The following is an 18,843-nucleotide window of genomic DNA, read 5'->3' as shown; positions in this document are numbered from 1 at the left end:
AGCAACTTAAAAGTTGTACTTTTACTTCATGTAGCACAAGGTGGCACAAAATTAATCATCAATTTTGTTTTTCAATAATTTTTTTCAATAAACAGGAGTGCGGGTAATCTTTATTTTGACCTTTACGCGCTCCATTGCTTGTTTATTTTTGTATACTGCAGCTATCGGGTTCATTAATACCAAATATGACTGGCGTACGACTCCTTTTGGGAAAATTATAAATCTTCCGATGGGGTGATTAATTTTGCGCGACCGCGTATAAGTCGTAGTTATTGTATTATTGTTTAGTTGGTTAACACAGTCTATTTTAACAACTTCATTCAACATTAGGCACACGTATTTAGTTTTAGAGAACTTATTTTCAGGTTATTTAGTTCATTTTTTTTTCATTTGTTTAATTTTTTAATTTATCCATTTGGTTATTTTTTATTTGCTTATTTTTTTTTAATTTTGCCATTTGGTTATTTTTATTTTTCTATTTGTTTATTTAAATTTTTTTATTTTTCTATTTCTTTATTTTTTTTTTAATTTTTCTATTGGGTTGGCAACTAAATAATTGCGGATTTTTTTTGGAAAATCAAAGTCAATTTTTTCATGGAACTAAATAACTTTATTCTTTAATGTATTGCCCATTTTGATCAATGACCTTTTGCCATCTTTCAGGCAGCATCATAATCCCACGTTCATAAAACTTCTGGTTTTTATTAGCACAAAACTGAATCAGGTACGATTTGACATCATCATCATTATTGAAATTTTTACCATTCAAGGAGTTTTGTAAAGATCGAAACAAAAAGTAATCAGCTGGTGCAAGATCAGGGCTATATGGTGGATGTGGCAAAAGATCCCAACCAAGCTCAAATACTTTTTGCCGAGTGCCCAGATGTGTGTGGCCTTCATTGTCATGATGGAACTTAATTAACTTTTTCGATTTGTCAATTCGGGCCGCTTTTCTTCAACTGCATTGTCTAATTTCGTTAGTTGTTCAATGACGACATCAGAATTGATCGTTCGGTTGGGAGGTAAGAGCTCAAAGTAGACAGAGTAGATTCCTTTGTAATCGCACCAAACTGATAACAAAACCTTCTTTTGACGAATATCAGCTTTTGATGTTGTTTGAGTTGGTTCACCTGGCCTGCTTAACGATATTTTCCGCTGGATATTTTTGTAAACAATCCATTTTTCAATCCACCAATTATCAGTCGTTTTAAAAATGCAGCTGTTAAAGCGTTGAGTTAAATGCGTTTCTTTCAGTTCGTAAATAAAATAAAAACATAAAGCTATTGCAGAGAAGCTCGGGTGTTGTACTCTGACGATCCGAATCGATTATTGCTTTCATTAGGGGGTCATCAACTTCAACTGAACGACCAGAGCTTTTTTCATCTTTGAGTGAAAAATCACCAGAACGAAATTTGGCAAAAAAATTTTTGCATTGCCGTTCTTTTAAGGCTTCGCCACCACAGCACATAACATTTTATGAGCTTGCGATGCAGTTTTCCCTTTACGGAAATAAAAAAGCAAAATATGACGAAAATGTTCTTTTTGATTTTCCATTTTTCAACGAACGCCAAATGAAATCTACGCAACAGATCAAAGAAGTTTTTTAATGATTCGACAGCTGAGTTGCCAACAATCAAAAAAACAAAATGTGTTTTACATTTGTACTACGTATATATATGCATATATATATAATTGGCACGTTTTGGATGTTTGGCCGTTGATGTTGTTCCACAAATGGAGGGACCTACAATTTCAAGCCGACTCCGAGTGGCAGATATTTTTATGAGGAGCTTTTTTATGGCAGAAATACTACGTCTGCAAACCTAAAAATTCAACTGCAGCCATCTATGAGTGAAATCCGAAATTACTTAGTTGCCAACGCAATATTTGGTTATTTTTTTCCTAATTTTTCTATTTTTCTATTTGTTTATATATATTTGTTTTATTTTTCCATTTCGTTATTATTTACTTATTAAGCTTTATGTTTTTCTTTTGCTATTTGTTTATTTTTATGTAAAATTTTTCTATTTGCTAATTTTTTTAAATTTTCCTATTTGTTTATTTATATTTGTTTTATTTTTGAATTTCGTTATTATTTATTTATTAAGTTTTATTGTTTTTTATTTTATTTGTTTTTCTTTTTCTATTTGTTTATTTTCATTTTTTAATTTTTCTATTTGTTTATTTTTTTTTAATTTTCCTATTTGTTAAAACTTTTTCTTATTGGTTATTTTTATTTTTTCAATTTTTCCATTTTTTTATATTTCTATTTGCTTATTTTTTATTTATTTTTTTTAATTTTTATTTTTAACTTTTCTATTTGTTTATTTTTTTATTTTTTATTTTTCTATTTGGTTATTTTTTTTTTAATTTTCCTATTTGTTAATTTTTTTCTTTTTGGTTATTTTTATGTTTTCAATTTTTCCATTTTTTTTATATTTCTATTTGTTTATTTTAATTTTTAACTTTTCTATTTGTTTATTTTTCATTTTTCTATTTGTTTATTTTTCATTTTTCTATTTGGTTACTTTTTTTTTAATGTTTCTATTTGTTTATTTATATTTGTTTTATTTTTCCATTTGTTTATTATTTATTTATTTGGTTTAATTGCTTTTACTCTTTCTTTATTTGTTTATTTTTGTTAATTTTTCTATTTGTTAATTTTTATTTTTAATTTTTCTATTTGTTTATTTTTCTCTTTTTTTTTATTTATTTGCTTTTTTTGTAATTTATCTATTTGAATATTTTTTATTTTTTTTTATTCTTCTATTTGTTATTAATATTTCTTTTATTTTTCCATTGGTTTATTATTTAATTATTTAGATTTATTTAAGAAAACATTTTTTTTCAATTTTTTCAAATTTGCTTATTTTTCTATTTATAAATTTTTTTGTTTTTTTGTTTTTAAATTTATCTATTTATTTTTTTTTTTTTCTATTTGTTTATTATTTATTTAGTTATTTACTTTAATTTTGTTTTAATTTTTATTTTCTTTCTATTTGTTTACTGAAATTTTTATTTTTTTCTATTTGCATATTTTTGTTTTTTTAATTTTACCAGCTTTGAAAAATTTCCACTTACAATTTTGTGATTATAATGCGTTGTATACTCCGAATCGACAAAGAGTATATTTTCAGGCTTGAGGTCGGTGTGCGTTAAGCGATTTTCATGTAAAAATTTCACAGAGTAACATAATTGATAGGCCATGTGTCGTACTTGTTCCAATGGATATGGTTCATAGTTGTTCTCGCGCTGCAAAGTTAATCAAACAAAAAGTTGTTTAAAAAAATATTTTAAATAGAAAACTAACAATAAACTGTAAGTACTCACCAAGAAATCGAACACACTTAAACCTAACATCTCGAAAACGATGCACATGTGACCATGGTAGTCGAACCAATCAATCATTTTTACACACAAACTGTAATGAAATGAAAAATGTGCGTAAGTACTTATTTATACGGGTAAATAGCTAGGCATGTATTTATAAGGTGGCGCAAAGTTAATCACTCTATCAGAAGATGTATCATTTTTGCAAATGGCGTCGTATGCCAATCAGTTGTAGAAGGTGAAAAAATTATTAAAAAAAAAAAAAAAAGGATGATTAATTTTGCGCCACCTTGCATATGTAAAATTGCCAAAGTTTAGCTTGCTAAAACCATAAAGCCATACTTACTGTTCACAATGTGGATCTTTTTGGGCGATCTTTTCCAAAGCGTTAATTTCTAGCTTGGCAGCTTCACGATATTTCTCCACATTTTTTATAATCTTCAAGGCCATGCAGAAGTCCCTGTTTGAAATATGCAAAGGGAGTAAAATGAATAATTAGTTCAAAGGCATAATTATGAAAAAAATGCAAGAGGATGCCACAATGCTTTAGAAATGTATAGAATGAGCCTCTTTGCTTTGGCTGCGCCACATACCTCTCCATGTCCTTGACCTTGACAACGCGTCCAAACGTACCCTCGCCCAGAGTTGCCATGATTTTATCTGAAATTTCGCAAAAAAGGACAACATTGTAATTCAACATGGAACTTCGAGTGCCCTTAATGCGTTGTAGAAATTATTCGAGTTGGTTCTTTATTTGTTTTTTTTTTTCTTTTTTTGCTCATTGCCTACTCTGCTCTCGACTAAGTGATAACTGGTAACTGGCTGGCTCTGCTGACTATGTTGTGAAATATATTTTAATTGTTTTTAGCTTCATTAAAATTATTGTTAAGAATTTAATTTGCATAATCGAAACGCGTTAAGAAATTTAAAGTTTTTTTTTTAAATAAATTGACTTGAGATTTAATTTGAGCATAATTTGAAAGAGACTAACAAAAATTAGAGAAAAAAAAATTAATTATGATCGATTCAAATTATAAGAAAATAATATAAAGAAAACGTGTGCTACGGTATGCTTTTTTTAATAAAATTGTTTTCAAATTAAGGCTGGGAAATACGAAAAGCGCGTTTCATGAACTTGAAAATTATTTGAATTTTGAAAAACTATATATTTGTATGCACAAAAATTGTAAAACATCATTTTAAAATATGCATATCTGCGCACAGGAGTGCGTAAATTTTTGCATTTTTTTTTTTAATTTGTCAAAATGATATTCAAATTTTTGTGGATCCTAACTCGCAGCAATAAGCAATTTCTTGCGTTGCCTTTGCTTTCTTTTTTTCTGTTTTTTAAGCTAATTCTATTTTGACTATATTCTTTTTTTTTTTTACTTTTAAATTATGTATGTTTATGTATTAGATAAAAAAGGAAATAGTAAAAAGGAAAGAAAAACAAAAAGTTGTCACGAACATCTGTGATGAAGTATATCGCCGTTGTGATATATCAAGTGGCCATCAGCATCATCTTGTATGACGGGCTTTGCTGTCTGTGATAGTGTTAAGCAAATGTATCGCATCATCGCAAGTTCGATATACGGGTAGGTAGGTAGGTGTGAGAGAGCACATCAGTCATTGATAACATCAGCGCGAACAATTGGGCAGTGGCATTGTTGGTGGTGGCGATGGCGATGGTGGTGGTGGTGGTGCAGGTGTTGGCGTCGACGGTCGGCGATCGGCGAATGGCGGTTGGCAGCGGTTGACAACGTTGTCAGAGCGGTGTGTTGTTGATAGAAGTTGTTATCACACGTTGGTGGTGTTCGAGAGAGTGTGTGTGTGTATGTGCGTATGTACGAGCGAAGTTAGCAGCAGGTAGAGCAGAGGAAGCAACGTTGCGCAGATTCAGCGGATAGGTGGTGGTGGTAGTTGATCGATCGTTGGGTCGGTCGGTGAATTGGTTGGTCGGTTGATTGGTTGATTGGTTTGTTGGTTGGTTGATTTTAGCCGATTTGCAAAAACGATACAGGGTTCAGTCATGGATAAACATACATGTGAGAAAGAGAGAAAAAGAAAAAAGAAACAGAGAAAAAAAGAAAAAATCCATCGTCCCACAGGCATACAGGACATACATATGTATATGTATATGTATACATATGTCATCATCAGTGTTGTCAGCAATGGAAGAGAGTCGCCAGGCCAGCAAGTCGCCACATAGCAATGGTTGATTCAATTTGATTTCGCAAAACAATGCAATAGACATGCAATTCCACAGCACCAAGCGTTGTGTAGCACACATTTTCGATCATTGTACGTATCCCACGTTGACACCACATTAACAAAAACGGCCGTTATAATTGTGAGTTCAACATCATTAATGCCAACGCCATTGTTGAGCGCAGCGATTCACAGTTGAGTTGCCATTCAAAATGCGCGCACACAGCAAAGCCATTTATGAAAATCGTGTCATGTCAACACCACCAAAATTGTTCATCAAATTCCGTATTCCAAATTCCAAATTCATCATCATCATCATCATCATTATGAACATCATCATCATCAACATCACGTCGTTCATCATACCCAACATCAAGTGATTAACATCATCATCATCATCATCATAATCAGAAAAAAACACGAGAAAAATACGTATCGTTTTTTCGGTAAGAAAATAGTTCGGACAAATTTTTGGTTTGGTTTTTGAATGTTTTTTTTTTTTTTTAATTTTTTTTTAATTTCACAAAAAACATATTTTTGTTTAATAAATGTACTTAGTAAAAAGATATATACATAGTAGTATATTACAACGTTTCAAGAAACGTACAAAATTAGTTTGAATGTAAAAAACAACAATAAAAGGAAGAAGTGAACTCAAACTAAACACAAAAAAATCTTGTTTCAGTTGGCACACAAAAAAAGGCACAAAGAAATAGTTAAAGAGTATTTTTAAAAAGTAGTAAAAATGTCATACAGTAGTTAGTCTTACATAAAAAAAGGTGAAAATAGTAAAATGAGGTGTAACGAAATTATTCTAAATTCTTTAATTAGCTGCTATATGAGAAAGGAAGTTTTTTTATATTTTTAAATGCATTAAAAAAATTGTATATGAAAAAGTGAGACTTTTGCAATAACTTTCTATGGATACACTTATAAGAGGCCTTAGAGAATTTAATTAACATATATTTGTATATATAATATAATTTATTTTTATTCTCTATTATCAAAGTATTGCAACAAAATCGTATTATTAGTTGTCTCAGCTTAGTTAGAAAGATACGACTACTCTACTTATGTATATATGTACACATGTTCATGTAAGTCAATAATTTTTATAGTTGAAATCTACTATATTTTCTCCCTTAAAAACAACTCACAGCTTGTGTATGGTTAGTTACATTTTTTCTTTATTTATTATCGTTAAATCGTCTCTCCTTTCACTCTTCAGTCGCTGCTACTTACATATGCCTCTCGCTTGAAAATTTACATACACACACATATATATCGCATAATTATAATATAATCAAACTCCTCAAATTCAGAAAATGGACACTAGTCACTCTAAGGCTCAGTTTTCAGTGTAAATTCAACTTTGCTTTCCCATCAAACTAAGTTTAAACGTTAAAATTTGCTTGGTTAGGTTCAATTTAAAAGTTCACTACATTTAAGCTACCAAAAAGTGGCCCTAACAGGTGTATTCTCTGCACTTTACCGGATAATTTGTCTACCAATAAATTTTGTTGTGAAATATTGCAACTGATATTCAGGCACACTGGCAACTGGGTGAAAAAAAATCACAGAGTGCGGTGAAAATATTTCCCCATGCATCCTTAGGTGGTTTGAGCTAAAATGTTGCATATCTTCGGGAGCATAAATACTTAAAAAAAAAAAAATAAATAAAAAAAACTAAAAAAAATGTAACATAAATAAATAAATAAACAAATAAAAAATATTTGTTTCTAAATTACAAAAAATAAAAATAAAAAATAGAAACAAAATAAAAATAAATTAAAATAAATAACTACATAAAAAAATAAAAACATAAATAATTGAAAAAAACTAAATAAATATAAAAAAACTTTAAAAGAAAATTGAACAAAAATAAATACATAAATAAAAATTTACAAATAAAAATAAAAATAAAAATAAAAGGAAAAAAAAAAAAACTTAATGAATAAACAGGTAAATAAATAAATAAAATAATACACAAAAAAATAAAAAATAAAAAAATTTAAAAATAAATTAATACATAAAAATATATATATAAAAAAATTTTAAAATTGTAAATTCCAAAAAAAAGACAAAAAGATAAATTTTTATTATATAATAAAGAACAAGCAAACAAATAAATAAATAAATGAATAAATAAATTCACAAAATAATATAATAATAAAAATAAAAACACTTAAAAAAATTAACAAACATGAATATATACTAATTTTTTTTAAATTACAAAAAAAAAAAAACATTAAAAATGAAAAATAAATAAAAAAATATTACTGTGATAATGCATAAGTAAATAAATAAATAAACGAATAAATAAATTCACAAAAAACTAAACAAATAAATAATAAAAAAATGTTTAAAAAAACACTTAAAACACATAAAATTAATAAAACTAAATAAATACATAAAAAATATTTTTTTAATTACAAAAATATTTCTTTTATTTAAAAAAATTAAATAAAAAAATAAATAAGTGAATAAATAAATAAGTAAATTAATAAATGAATAAAAAAAAATTTAATAATAATAAAAAATAGAACGAAAAAAATTTAAAAATTAACTAAAAAAACAAAAAAAAAATGTATTAAAAAAAAAATAATAAAAGAAACGACGGCTGATCGAAGCTACTGTATACATATTTAATTATTAATTTAATAACCAAACGATTAGAATACATTTTTCTTCTATCCAAGTTGGGTAGAACGCAAAATCTCGAATATGTGGAAGAATGAAATTCCTCCTTTTTCTTCTAAATTAAACGGAGGCTTTTTCGTAGATTTCGTCTTTAAACAACCAAACAATTAGAATAAATTTCGCTTCTATTTAGGTTGAGTAGCTCAAACACGAATGAAGAATGAATTTCTTTCGTTTTATTAACGAAGACGGAGGGACGCTTCATTCGCAGATTCCGTCTTTAAACAAGGATTCAAAGTATAGGGGGAAAAATAGGAAAAGAAATTCGTACCCGCACGGAAAGGTGTCATAAAACTCAGCAGCAGATTGCTATTTTTAAGCAATACTTTTACTTGCATATTTATTTCATTTGTATTTGATGGAATTCACAAACAACACAAGAACAACTTTTATTCTCAGATCTCACCAAACCTCGCTAAATTTTCTAGGCAGAAATTAGCTTATTATATTCAATATAAAATATTCATAATGAGCGAACTAATCAAATGTTAGCTAATCAGTATTCTGCTAAAGCGAAAATACGCCTCAATCTACGGCTAGTTAAAAAAAAAAACAATTGAGTGCTTTTGATACAGAGCGCCTAATAATGAGTTTAGAAAAGTCTATTTTTTCAGAAAAACAACCCTGTTTACATCTGCCATAAGACAAGTGATGAATTTGTGTGGCTGCATTGCATGTAAGTACGTTGCTGACGTAAAGAAGTGTGAGTTTGCAAGTTACTGCTGTAGGTATCAAGGAGACAGAAAACGGCCAAAAGTATGCAACTAAATAAAGGTATGTATGCAATCTAGCAACAATAAAGCGCAGAAGGTGAAATGTAGAAATACAGGTACAAAAAACTTCTGCCGCAATAAAATATACGAGACTCAAATAGCAATCTTGAGTGATTATAGATGAAGGGATTTTTGGCTGCAACTCGACGACGCGAGCCTAAACTGAAGTTACTGGCAACTTTATTGATGAATGCCTCTTGGAAGTAGATTAAGGCTTATTCCACTTATAACAAAGAAAAACAGCATAAAGTCAACTTTATCGATATTTGACTTGCATCGATAAGCAACTAAAACTATGAACTATTAAAAGTTTGGCTTTTCTGACTTTTGCTGTTGTTAGTACTAAGTTTCATTTAAATAGATTTGCAGTTTCACGTGCCTATTTACCCTGCGCCGCATCCCGATTCAGTTTGAAAATCGAAATCACTTCCTTTTTGTCGGTTTTTCCCCCCTTTGTTTTGATAGCTAATAATATTCAAACGATTATTTCCTTCTTACTGATAAGCAATAATAAATTTAATTCTAAGTATCACTTTAAAATTTAATAAAATAAATGTAATAAATATCTAAGGATTGCATAGATTTCAATTTTTTATCAATTTAAAGAGATGTACCGCAATTTTGCAGTATTATTAAGAATTATGTTCAATTGCTCAACCTAATCTAAATTTCTAAACATTTAAATGCGTGTTATGAAATCTTCACGTACGTTATAATTTTTGTTTTAATTCACAATTCACAAGTACTAAAATATTAAAAATGTTGTTAGTTTTTTTCTCAATTAATTATTTTTGTTTTAATTCACAAGCAGTAAAACATTTAAATTTGTTAGTTTTGTTTTAATTCAAGCAAATATAGCGAAGGGGCAATAGCTGCAGGCAGGAAGGTGTGCATGTACACCTGTGCGCACAAAAATGGCAGAGCGACGTATTGCAAAGTTTTTATTACTTATTTTTTGTTGTCGTTTTATTTTTTGGTTTTATTATAAATTTATAAAAAGGTTTTTTTTTTGTTTTTAGTTTATATCACAACAAGAGCCTCATTACTCACAGTTTTCAACTTTGTACAGAATTATAAGAAATTCAGCAAATTTTCATCGAAATTTCAAACCTTAAGTCATAATTTGTAGAAAATTTTTGGTTATGCAGTTTTGTAGCTCATTTAATTTTGGTTTAATATTGCGCTAGTTTAGTAGTGGTTTCATAAAAAGGAGCAAGTTTGAAGTGGCTTGAAATGTACGTAAAGTTTTTTTTGGTTTACTTTTGTGACGGAGTTATGGAAAAGACCGCTAATAAAAAAAAATTAAAATAAAAATTAAAAAAAGTGGGAAAATTAACGCAATGTTTAGCCACTTCAAACTTCAACATTATTGCACCAAAACTTAAAAGGATTATACAGGGTGGTGCAAAATTAATAATCTATTTTGTTTTAAATAAAAGAATTAATCATATAATTTTTTTTAAATAAAAGAATTAATCATATAATTTTTTTTAACTAAAAAATAATCATATAATTTTTTTTAATAACCTCTTATTTAAATTTAGTATTAAACCAATATTAAAAGAATTAGATGTTTAATTTTATAAATAACGCATTTTGTTTTGGTATAATAATTTTTTTATTTAGAAAAACTAAAAACAAGTAGACGATTAATTTTGCGCCACCTTAAATAACAAATTATAAAAAAATTGATTAATAATTTTTTATTGAAAAAAAAAAGATGATTAATTTTGTGCCACCTTATATATCCCCTTGAGTTTTGGTGTAATAAAATGCAAGTTTAATTTAAAAAGGAACTATTAGAAAAAAAAATTATTTTGCTTGACAGAAATTTGTATTCTGATCCGTCAAAATGATTAATTTTGCGCCACCTTGCAAAACTGCATGCTCGAATTTTTGCTAAAAACTACAATTTAACTAATTGAAAATTTGCTGATATTTTTTTAACTTTTGTACAAAGTTTGAAACTCTAATTTATATGGGCTTTGTTGTAGTATAAAATATATTTTCATAAAAAAAAATTAATTAAAAATAAAAAAAAAAAATAATTAAAAAAAATTAAATAATAGTCGAAACTTTGCAATATATGTATAGCGCTTCTATTATTATGAGCACAAGTGGATGTATGTACTTAAAATGTATGTAGAGTAACATTGTTGTTTTTTTTTATTCCATCTCTGAAAAGCCGGGATGACGTATGAATGAAATACATTTTTATATATTTTAATATTTGATTTGAAATCAGACGCAGAGCATCGATATTAACATTTTTTCTTTCCATACAAATGTTACTAAAGAGATATTACAATTTTGCAAATTCACTCACAAAACTCGCTTGGACCCGTGTGTGAATTTGACTATTTTTAAATTTTTTTATTTTGCACATTTTTTTAATTCGGATTTGCTTTCTAACTTTTCGATTTTTAAGATTTTTTTGCTAGGAACGGACGCGTATGCATCCTTATTTTTGAAAGAAAAAAATAGTCTGAAAAAATTATTTCCCCTTACAACACTTAAAAAAATATTTTTCATTGAAAATTACGAAAATTAACGATGTAGTACTCAACCTGAGTTTTTAAACCCAAATGCGAAATTGAAATATGAAAATTTCTTCAACCACACAGCGCCTACTGTTGAAGATGACAAAGAGATGAGCCCAGCTGATTTGATTGCTGTTGCCCTCAAACCACAATCACAAGCATAAAATGCCCCCTCTAATCATTCCTAAAAGCGCACTTGATTATTACTATTATTAATTTTTTTTTCTTTTTCAGTCACAAATTCACGCTCATTGGACATCGCTATGTAGTTGGCAGGACCAAGCAAATACACTCATACACGGCAGCTATACTCGTGCGTACACATACAATCACAGCTCTAGGTATGCAGCAGCCAAGCAACAAGCAACTGTGAACGCCATAGCAGAATAACAAAGAAGAAAAATCGAATTACAAACAATAAATGCAAATATAAATAGTGAATTCACACAAATTACAAATCGATTAGCTTACAAAAGCTGAGAGGGTTTTTGGAATGCGCGATCTCTGAAAGAGTGCCGCACTAGTGGCACTCTTCGACAACATATGCTGCTGATACTGATGCTGTTGCTGCTGATGCTGTTGGTACGCAAGCATTTGCTGGCGTTGATAAGCCGAGCCAGACGATGAGAGCGCAGCAGCAGCACCACTACGACGACTACTGGCAGCACTGGATCCACCACCGCTGCCATACATATAATATGGATCGAATAGGTATGACGACTTGTACGAATCACTTAAAATGTTCTTGTGTTGCTGATAACGATTGCTGCTGCTGCTGCTGCTGTCAGCTGTCGAATTCACATTGTCCAGTTCAGCCAATAGCGCGGCAGTGCGCGAAGATGCAGCGGGCTGGTAACGTTGTGTGCGCCCAGCAGCGAGTCGTTCACTTATGCCACCGAAGGCCAAAGCACCAGAGCTGGACGAATGCATTAGACCGTTCGATTTGAAGCTGGGGCCAGCGGTTGGCCTGTACTTGGAGAGGTCATTATTATTGGGATCGGCAGCAGAAGTAGAATTTGCCGCACTCGTATAGGCTGTGGGTTTAGACGTTGTCGTTGTTGTTGCTGTTGGTCTGTAGGTGCTAAGATTGGTGGATGTAGTGGTGTCTTGTGTTTCTTTGGTGGTTGTTGTTGTAGTAGGAGTAGTAGTAGTAGTAGTAGTAGTAGTATTAGAAGTGTGTTTGGTTGAACCTTTAGCTTTTTGACTATTGCTATCAGACTCCTCAGAGCTACTCTCCGAAGAGCTATCACTATCGGAAATTGGACTAGCTACTTTTTTCTGGTTGATTGTTGCCTTCTGCGCAGCTGACACCGCATTCGTGCTGTTTTCAACATTTTTGCAATTGGCCCGCAACTTCTCACTCGTTCCTTGTGCGGCGGTGTCAACGGCTTCGGCATTCTGCTCCTTATTCTGTTCTGCTTTAGCTTTCTCAGCTGCAGCTGCGGCGGCGTCCTCTTGCGCATAGCGCAAAGCTCGCTCCTTAAGCTCCTTGCGTCGGCGCATGCGTTCTTCAAATTTACGCGCCTCCAAGAACTGATTATCCTCTTTGAGCAGCAGCAGAATCGCCGCATTATCAGCCGAAGAGCGTTCATCATTTAGTATTTCACGATCTTCATCGGTGAGTTCTTCTCGGCGTGGCGGCGCACGCTGAGGCAGGTTATCGCGGCGACGATGTGCAAAACGATTGCGTGAATTGGGCACACCGTAGTCTTCGTGGTCTGGATAGGCAGTTGGAAGCATGCCACCGGGCCTCGTGTCGATGGCGGATGTTAAATTTTCAGAAGTTTTATTGCGTCCATAACCGCGCTGCCTCCGTGAACCAGCACCAGCAACACCGCCAATGTCATAATCATCATGCACATCACGGCTTCTATAGCTGCGCGCATTGTACCCAGCGGTGTATTCGGCGCCACGTCCATACCGACTACTGCCCGGTGTATAGCCCATTGCACCGCCGGCCTGTAAGGCTTTGTAGTCTTCCAAGTGATGGCGTGGCGCATCGTAGTGTCTGCGATATCTGCTACCACTATAATCCAGCGGGTAGTTGTCGTCGAGCAGTGTGTGATCGGCACGACTGCCATTGGTGCTGGTCAAGTAGCCGCTGTCATTTGAATCGCCCAAATAACGACTCGTTTTATTCCGGCCGAGTCGGTAGGGCGTGCGTTCTTTGCGATCGGCGGCATTAAACGAACTCGAGGATAATTTGGGGCGTCCAACGCCCAACAGCTGATGTGAAGTGGCTGATTTGGCAAGTGGATTGCGATTTTCATCGGGTTCGAGCGTCTTATCACGATCATCATCGTGATGTCGCTGTCGATCCAAGATATCTGAATATTTATTTTCCAGACGCGAGATGGCCGAAACTTTACCAGAACCGGATGCAGTGGGAGTTTTGTCTTTATCATTGTCTTTTCGCTGCACGGGCGTACATGGGTGGGGGCAAAGCAAAAAGTTATTGAAAAAGGGCGAGTAATGTTTGCACTCATTACTGTATTTTGAAAATAGCAAAGTGATATTAAAAAAACGTCGCGATAAATGGGCAAGTCGTAATAGCTAATTGTGAATGAAAATCTTACTAATTCCATAAATCCATTTAAGCTCACTCGACTCGTCGTAAATGGCTAGATTAGCTGGCGCGTTGGTCAAATCTTTACACATTGCCAAATTCCTAATTAACTCATAAACTTGACAATTCAAGTATTCAATAATATAAATAACACAATTTCTCAACGCAGGTACCTACTCAACTCACACATACATACGTACATGTGTGTGTGTGTGTGTGTGTTTCGTATGCCTTGTATTCTAAACTTAAGAAATACCGCGGCGGCCAATATAATGTTCCCGACTCGACCTTCAAATCAGATATATGTACATATTTATATGAATACGCATACATACATACATGCAGATGTGTATGTGTGTAATACCAACACACCTACGAAATGTATGCGAAGCATTGAACGCCGCGGTATAACCGAAATAAAATTGTGTATATACACGAATACGTAAATATAGAAAAGAAGACAGGGAAATTGCGGCCATAACGTTTAGAATGTGTGGACAATGAAGCTACAGGGTCATTCAAGTACCTATGTTTTTAATTATAATTAAACACGCATTTTGTAGGGAAATTAATTAGCTGTTCAGTGACATGCAAAGTAGAATAGAGGATCTAAAATTTATAGATGATAAATAATAATATTTTTTAGTTGGCGTAGTCGAATGATTTCTGCGTGACTAACACTCGATAGTGCGTGGATTCGTAATCTCGGGCATGAAAGACTAAATGATAAATAAAAAAAAAGTCGTTCTAGTTGCGAATGCTCCTCGGCAAGGAAAAGTTTCTCATAAGAAATCATCTGTCATTCGGAGGTGGCATAAAACTGCAGGCTATAATTCCTAGACGGGTACCTTTTTATGTTGTCTTTGACGTTTGTCAAGTAGACAGATGTGGATTCGTAATTTCGGGCATGAAAGACTAAATGATAAAAAAACAATAAAAAAAACCAAAATAAAAAAAACATATCTCAGAAACAGTTATCCCTTGGCAGGCAATGGCAAACTATCGGAGTGTAATGCTGAAGGTAATGAAAAAGTTTTTCAAAGAAAATCTGCCGTTTCGGAGGCGGCGTAAAACTGCAGGTCCTAATTCTTAGACGGTACCTTTTTGATATCGTCATTCGCATTCGAAAAGTAGATCTTCCGTCTTAAAATCATTGAAACTTGTTATGAAAATGGTCGACCTTTAACAGGTTAGGGGTAGTCAGAATTAAAAAAAAAATTGAATTTTTTTTTGCATTATCTGAAAGATACTGAAGGGTTTTCCAATAACCTGTGTTGGTGAATGGATTGCGCTATCGAGAGATGATTAACGATTTTTTATGGCCGGAATTGGATGGTAGTGATCTGGGCAACGTTTATTTTCAACAAGACGGCTCTATGTGCCACGCAAGCAACGAAACTATTGATCTTTTACGGGGAAAGTTTCCGGACCGTGTTATCTCTCGAAGAGGTGATCACAATTGGCCACCGATACCTTGTGAGTTAACACCTTGTGACTTTTTCTTTGGGGCCACGTGAAAGAGCAGGTCTACGCCAACAGCCCAGGGTCGATTCAAGACCTCAAAGATGGAATTCGTGAGGCTATCGAGGACATAGGGCAGACACTTTGCAATTACGTTATTGAAAATTTCATGAAGAAGATATTGCCCTGGAAGCGTGGTCATGGTGGTCATTTGCCTGATGTTATTTTCCACTATTAACAGCATACTTTCCTCTTAATAATGAGATCCGATCATTTATATATATATTTAAAAAAATAATAAATAATTAGCGCGTACACTTCTGTTAGGTGCTTGGCTGAGCTGCTCCTCCTATTTGTGGTGTGCGTGTTGATGTTGTTCCACAAATGGAGGGACCTACAGTTTTAAGCCGACTCCGAACGGCAGATATTTTTATGAGGAGCTTTTCCATGGCAGAAATACAATCGGAGGTTTGCCATTGCCTGCCGAGGGGCGACTGCTATTAGAAAAATGTTTTTATTAATTTTGCTTTCACCGAGATTCGAACCAACGATCTCTCTGTGAATTCCGAATGGTAATCACGCACCAACCCATTCGGCTACGGCGGCCGATCTATTATTATCTTAAAAATATTGTGTGAAAATTTGAAGTGAATCCGATATTCACTTTTCGAGTTATTCAACAATTAACAAAAGACGTTCGGGCGCTTCGGAATCGATAGCAAAACTTTAAATGCGTTTTTCTCAAAACTATGTTTTTTGAACTGGTGATCACTATAACTTAAAAACCGCTTGGTAGCTTTCAATAAAATGTATCTAGTTTTGAAAAACATAAAAAACTCGTGGCTGATCGAAGGGTTTTTTTCAAAAACTTCCGCTTTTTCAAACAATTCATTGACGATTTTTTCTCGAAAATCTGAAAAATATTTCCTTAGGCCGCCATATTGTTAATTTTGAAAAAAAAGCTTCGATCACGCACAAGATTATCTATTAATAAAACCGATTTTTCTTGTGCGATTGAATTTAGATGCATCTCCAAGGACTTGTGGTGATCACCGCAAGAAACTTCTATAGAAACGAGCTCCACATAAACAGCGATAACCTTTACAATTATTAATTCTTTCTTTGCCTCTGACTGCCACTAACCCCTTAAGTAAAACACCTCGCAAAATTCGTGATTTTTTTGTTGTAAACAATCATGCGAATGCATCGAGAGTTCAAAAGTTGGTGAAAAAATCTGAAAAAAATTGAGCTGTCGAGTATAGAAAAAGGACTGGCAGACCAAAGACGGGACGTGCTGCTGAGAATATTGCGGCTGTAGAGCGAAGTGTTGCTGAACAACCTTCAATATCGATATCTGGTTCACGACGTTCTCAACATTTAGGTTTGATTCCTGAAGATACCTGAATAATCAACTGTTTGGCAGTTTTTACCCGTAGACATAGACATTTAAATGATGTAATTTTTTTTAATTTTTCTTTCTTTTGAAAGAAAGACTCTTTATATAAAAAATAATGTAATCTTTTTCAAAAATTCCTATGTGCGCGCTTCTTAATCACTTTGGGGGTGCCGAATCTGCAAGAACGCCGCATGACCGCAAATATCTGCAATTTTCCGAAATTGCAAATCTTCATAAACCAACCATTTTCGTAGTGGATTTTATTTAATTTTATAAATTCTTGCACGAAATCGCACTCAGCTTAGAAAATTATAGATTTTCTAACAATAACAACTGTTTAAAAAAGGCTCTATCGCAGTAAAACAGTTGTCAAAAAAGGAAAAAAAAAACACCTTTAACAAAAATACTCCAACTTGAAAACCCCTGTACAAGCACACCCACACACACTTGCACAGTCATGTACAAGTATGCACCTCGGTAGATTTATGTGATTACCCGAAAACATTTCGCTCTGAGGGGGAGGCAAGTGTTAACGTGTGCTAAAAACTAAACATAAATGTGCGGCCAAATTCATGCATACACACACACGCGCGTTCGTGTGTATGTGCAAAGAACGAAAACAAAATTTCGAAAACTAAAAAAAAACCTAATTATTTGGATGCAATCAAATAATTTTGCTGCTTGATCAGAGTAAAAATAAATTGAAAGTAAAAGAAAAGATGAAAATTCGAATAGCATTCATATCGGTTTAATTGAAATTTGTTGCACTTTGAGCGTACAACAGCAGCAGCGGAGCCTGCGCGCGCACCGGCAAATTGCGCATACCGCAAATATAACGTTTTTGAATGTCAAAATTGCTTGGATTTTTGTTTTTTTATTTTTTTGTTGTTGTATTTTGTTTTTGTATTTTTTTGTTTTTGTATTTTTTGGTTTTGAAAAGTATATACATTGTGTAAAATAAGTACCCGGAATTTATAATTTAAACTCTCCCGGGAATACCTGACACTTCAAATTTGGTTTTTTCATGTTGGTACACATGTCCTTGAATGCACAAGCCTTATTAGAACGGGATCTATTACTTAGTGTGTTTTATTCTGCAGTCAAAGTGAGTTGATCTTTTGTTTACTTGGCGAATTTTACTATGGATTTTTGCAAAAAGAGCATCGGAAGGAGGTCTCTGAAGACATGGTTTCCCGAGCTAATACAGACCCTACGTTCATGAAACGCATAATAACTGGTGATGAGACATGGGTCTACGAGTACGATATGCAAACCAGTCAGCAATCGTCTGAATGGCGCTTCGAGAACGAGCCGTATCCAAAAAAAACCACGCCAAAGCCGGTCAAAAGTGAAGGTTATGCTCACGGTTTTCTTTGATTACCAAGGCGTGGTGCACTCTGAGTTCTTTCCAGAGGGCCAAACGGTTAATAAGGAATATTATTTATCCGTTTTAAGGCGTTTACGTGAAGCCATTCGCCGTAAACGGCCCGAATTGTGGAAGGACAATTCGTGGATTCTGCACGACGACAACGCGCCATCGCACCGAGCCTTGATTGTACGCGAATACAAGACCAAAAACTTAATAAATACTATCGAACAGCCACCGTATTCGCCAGATCTCGCACCCTGTGACTTTTTTCTCTTCCCAAAACTAAAATTGTCACTTCGGGGAAGGCGTTTTGAGTCGATTGAAGACATTAAAAAAAATTCGCTAAAGGAGCTGAAGGCCATCCCGGCGCCGGCCTACCAGCGGGCCATGGATGACTGGGTTGTTCGTTGGAATATTTGTATCGGCTCAAAAGGAGCCTATTTTGAAGGCGATCCAAGAAATAATGAGGAATAATATGAAAAAATGTGTTTTTTTTTTAA

At 33.0% G+C, this 18,843-nt stretch overlaps 1 protein-coding gene across 7 annotated transcripts in view; it reads right to left on the bottom strand.

The window, feature by feature from the left end:
• Positions 1-18,843, bottom strand: part of LOC128855892 (probable dual specificity protein kinase madd-3) — a 59,069-nt gene that overhangs the window by 6,639 nt on the left and 33,587 nt on the right. For 4 of the 7 annotated variants that reach the window (XM_054091114.1, XM_054091116.1, XM_054091115.1 and 1 more), the window contains exons 4-9: positions 12,023-13,966; positions 4,799-4,874; positions 3,924-3,990; positions 3,677-3,790; positions 3,331-3,421; positions 3,082-3,252 (exon numbers count right to left, since the gene is read on the bottom strand). In XM_054091114.1, the coding sequence (XP_053947089.1) occupies positions 3,082-3,252; positions 3,331-3,421; positions 3,677-3,790; positions 3,924-3,990; positions 4,799-4,874; positions 12,023-13,966 (2,463 nt within the window). The remainder of the gene's footprint in view (positions 1-3,081; positions 3,253-3,330; positions 3,422-3,676; positions 3,791-3,923; positions 3,991-4,798; positions 4,875-12,022; positions 13,967-18,843) is intronic. The other 3 variants (XM_054091117.1, XM_054091112.1, XM_054091113.1) reach the window with 1 other exon arrangement.

This window comes from Anastrepha ludens, chromosome 2 (assembly GCF_028408465.1).
Source record: "Anastrepha ludens isolate Willacy chromosome 2, idAnaLude1.1, whole genome shotgun sequence".
In the NCBI taxonomy this organism is placed as follows: domain Eukaryota; kingdom Metazoa; phylum Arthropoda; class Insecta; order Diptera; family Tephritidae; genus Anastrepha; species Anastrepha ludens.
The sequence above is the reverse complement of the archived record's forward strand: the minus strand, read 5'-3'. Positions and strand labels throughout refer to the sequence as shown.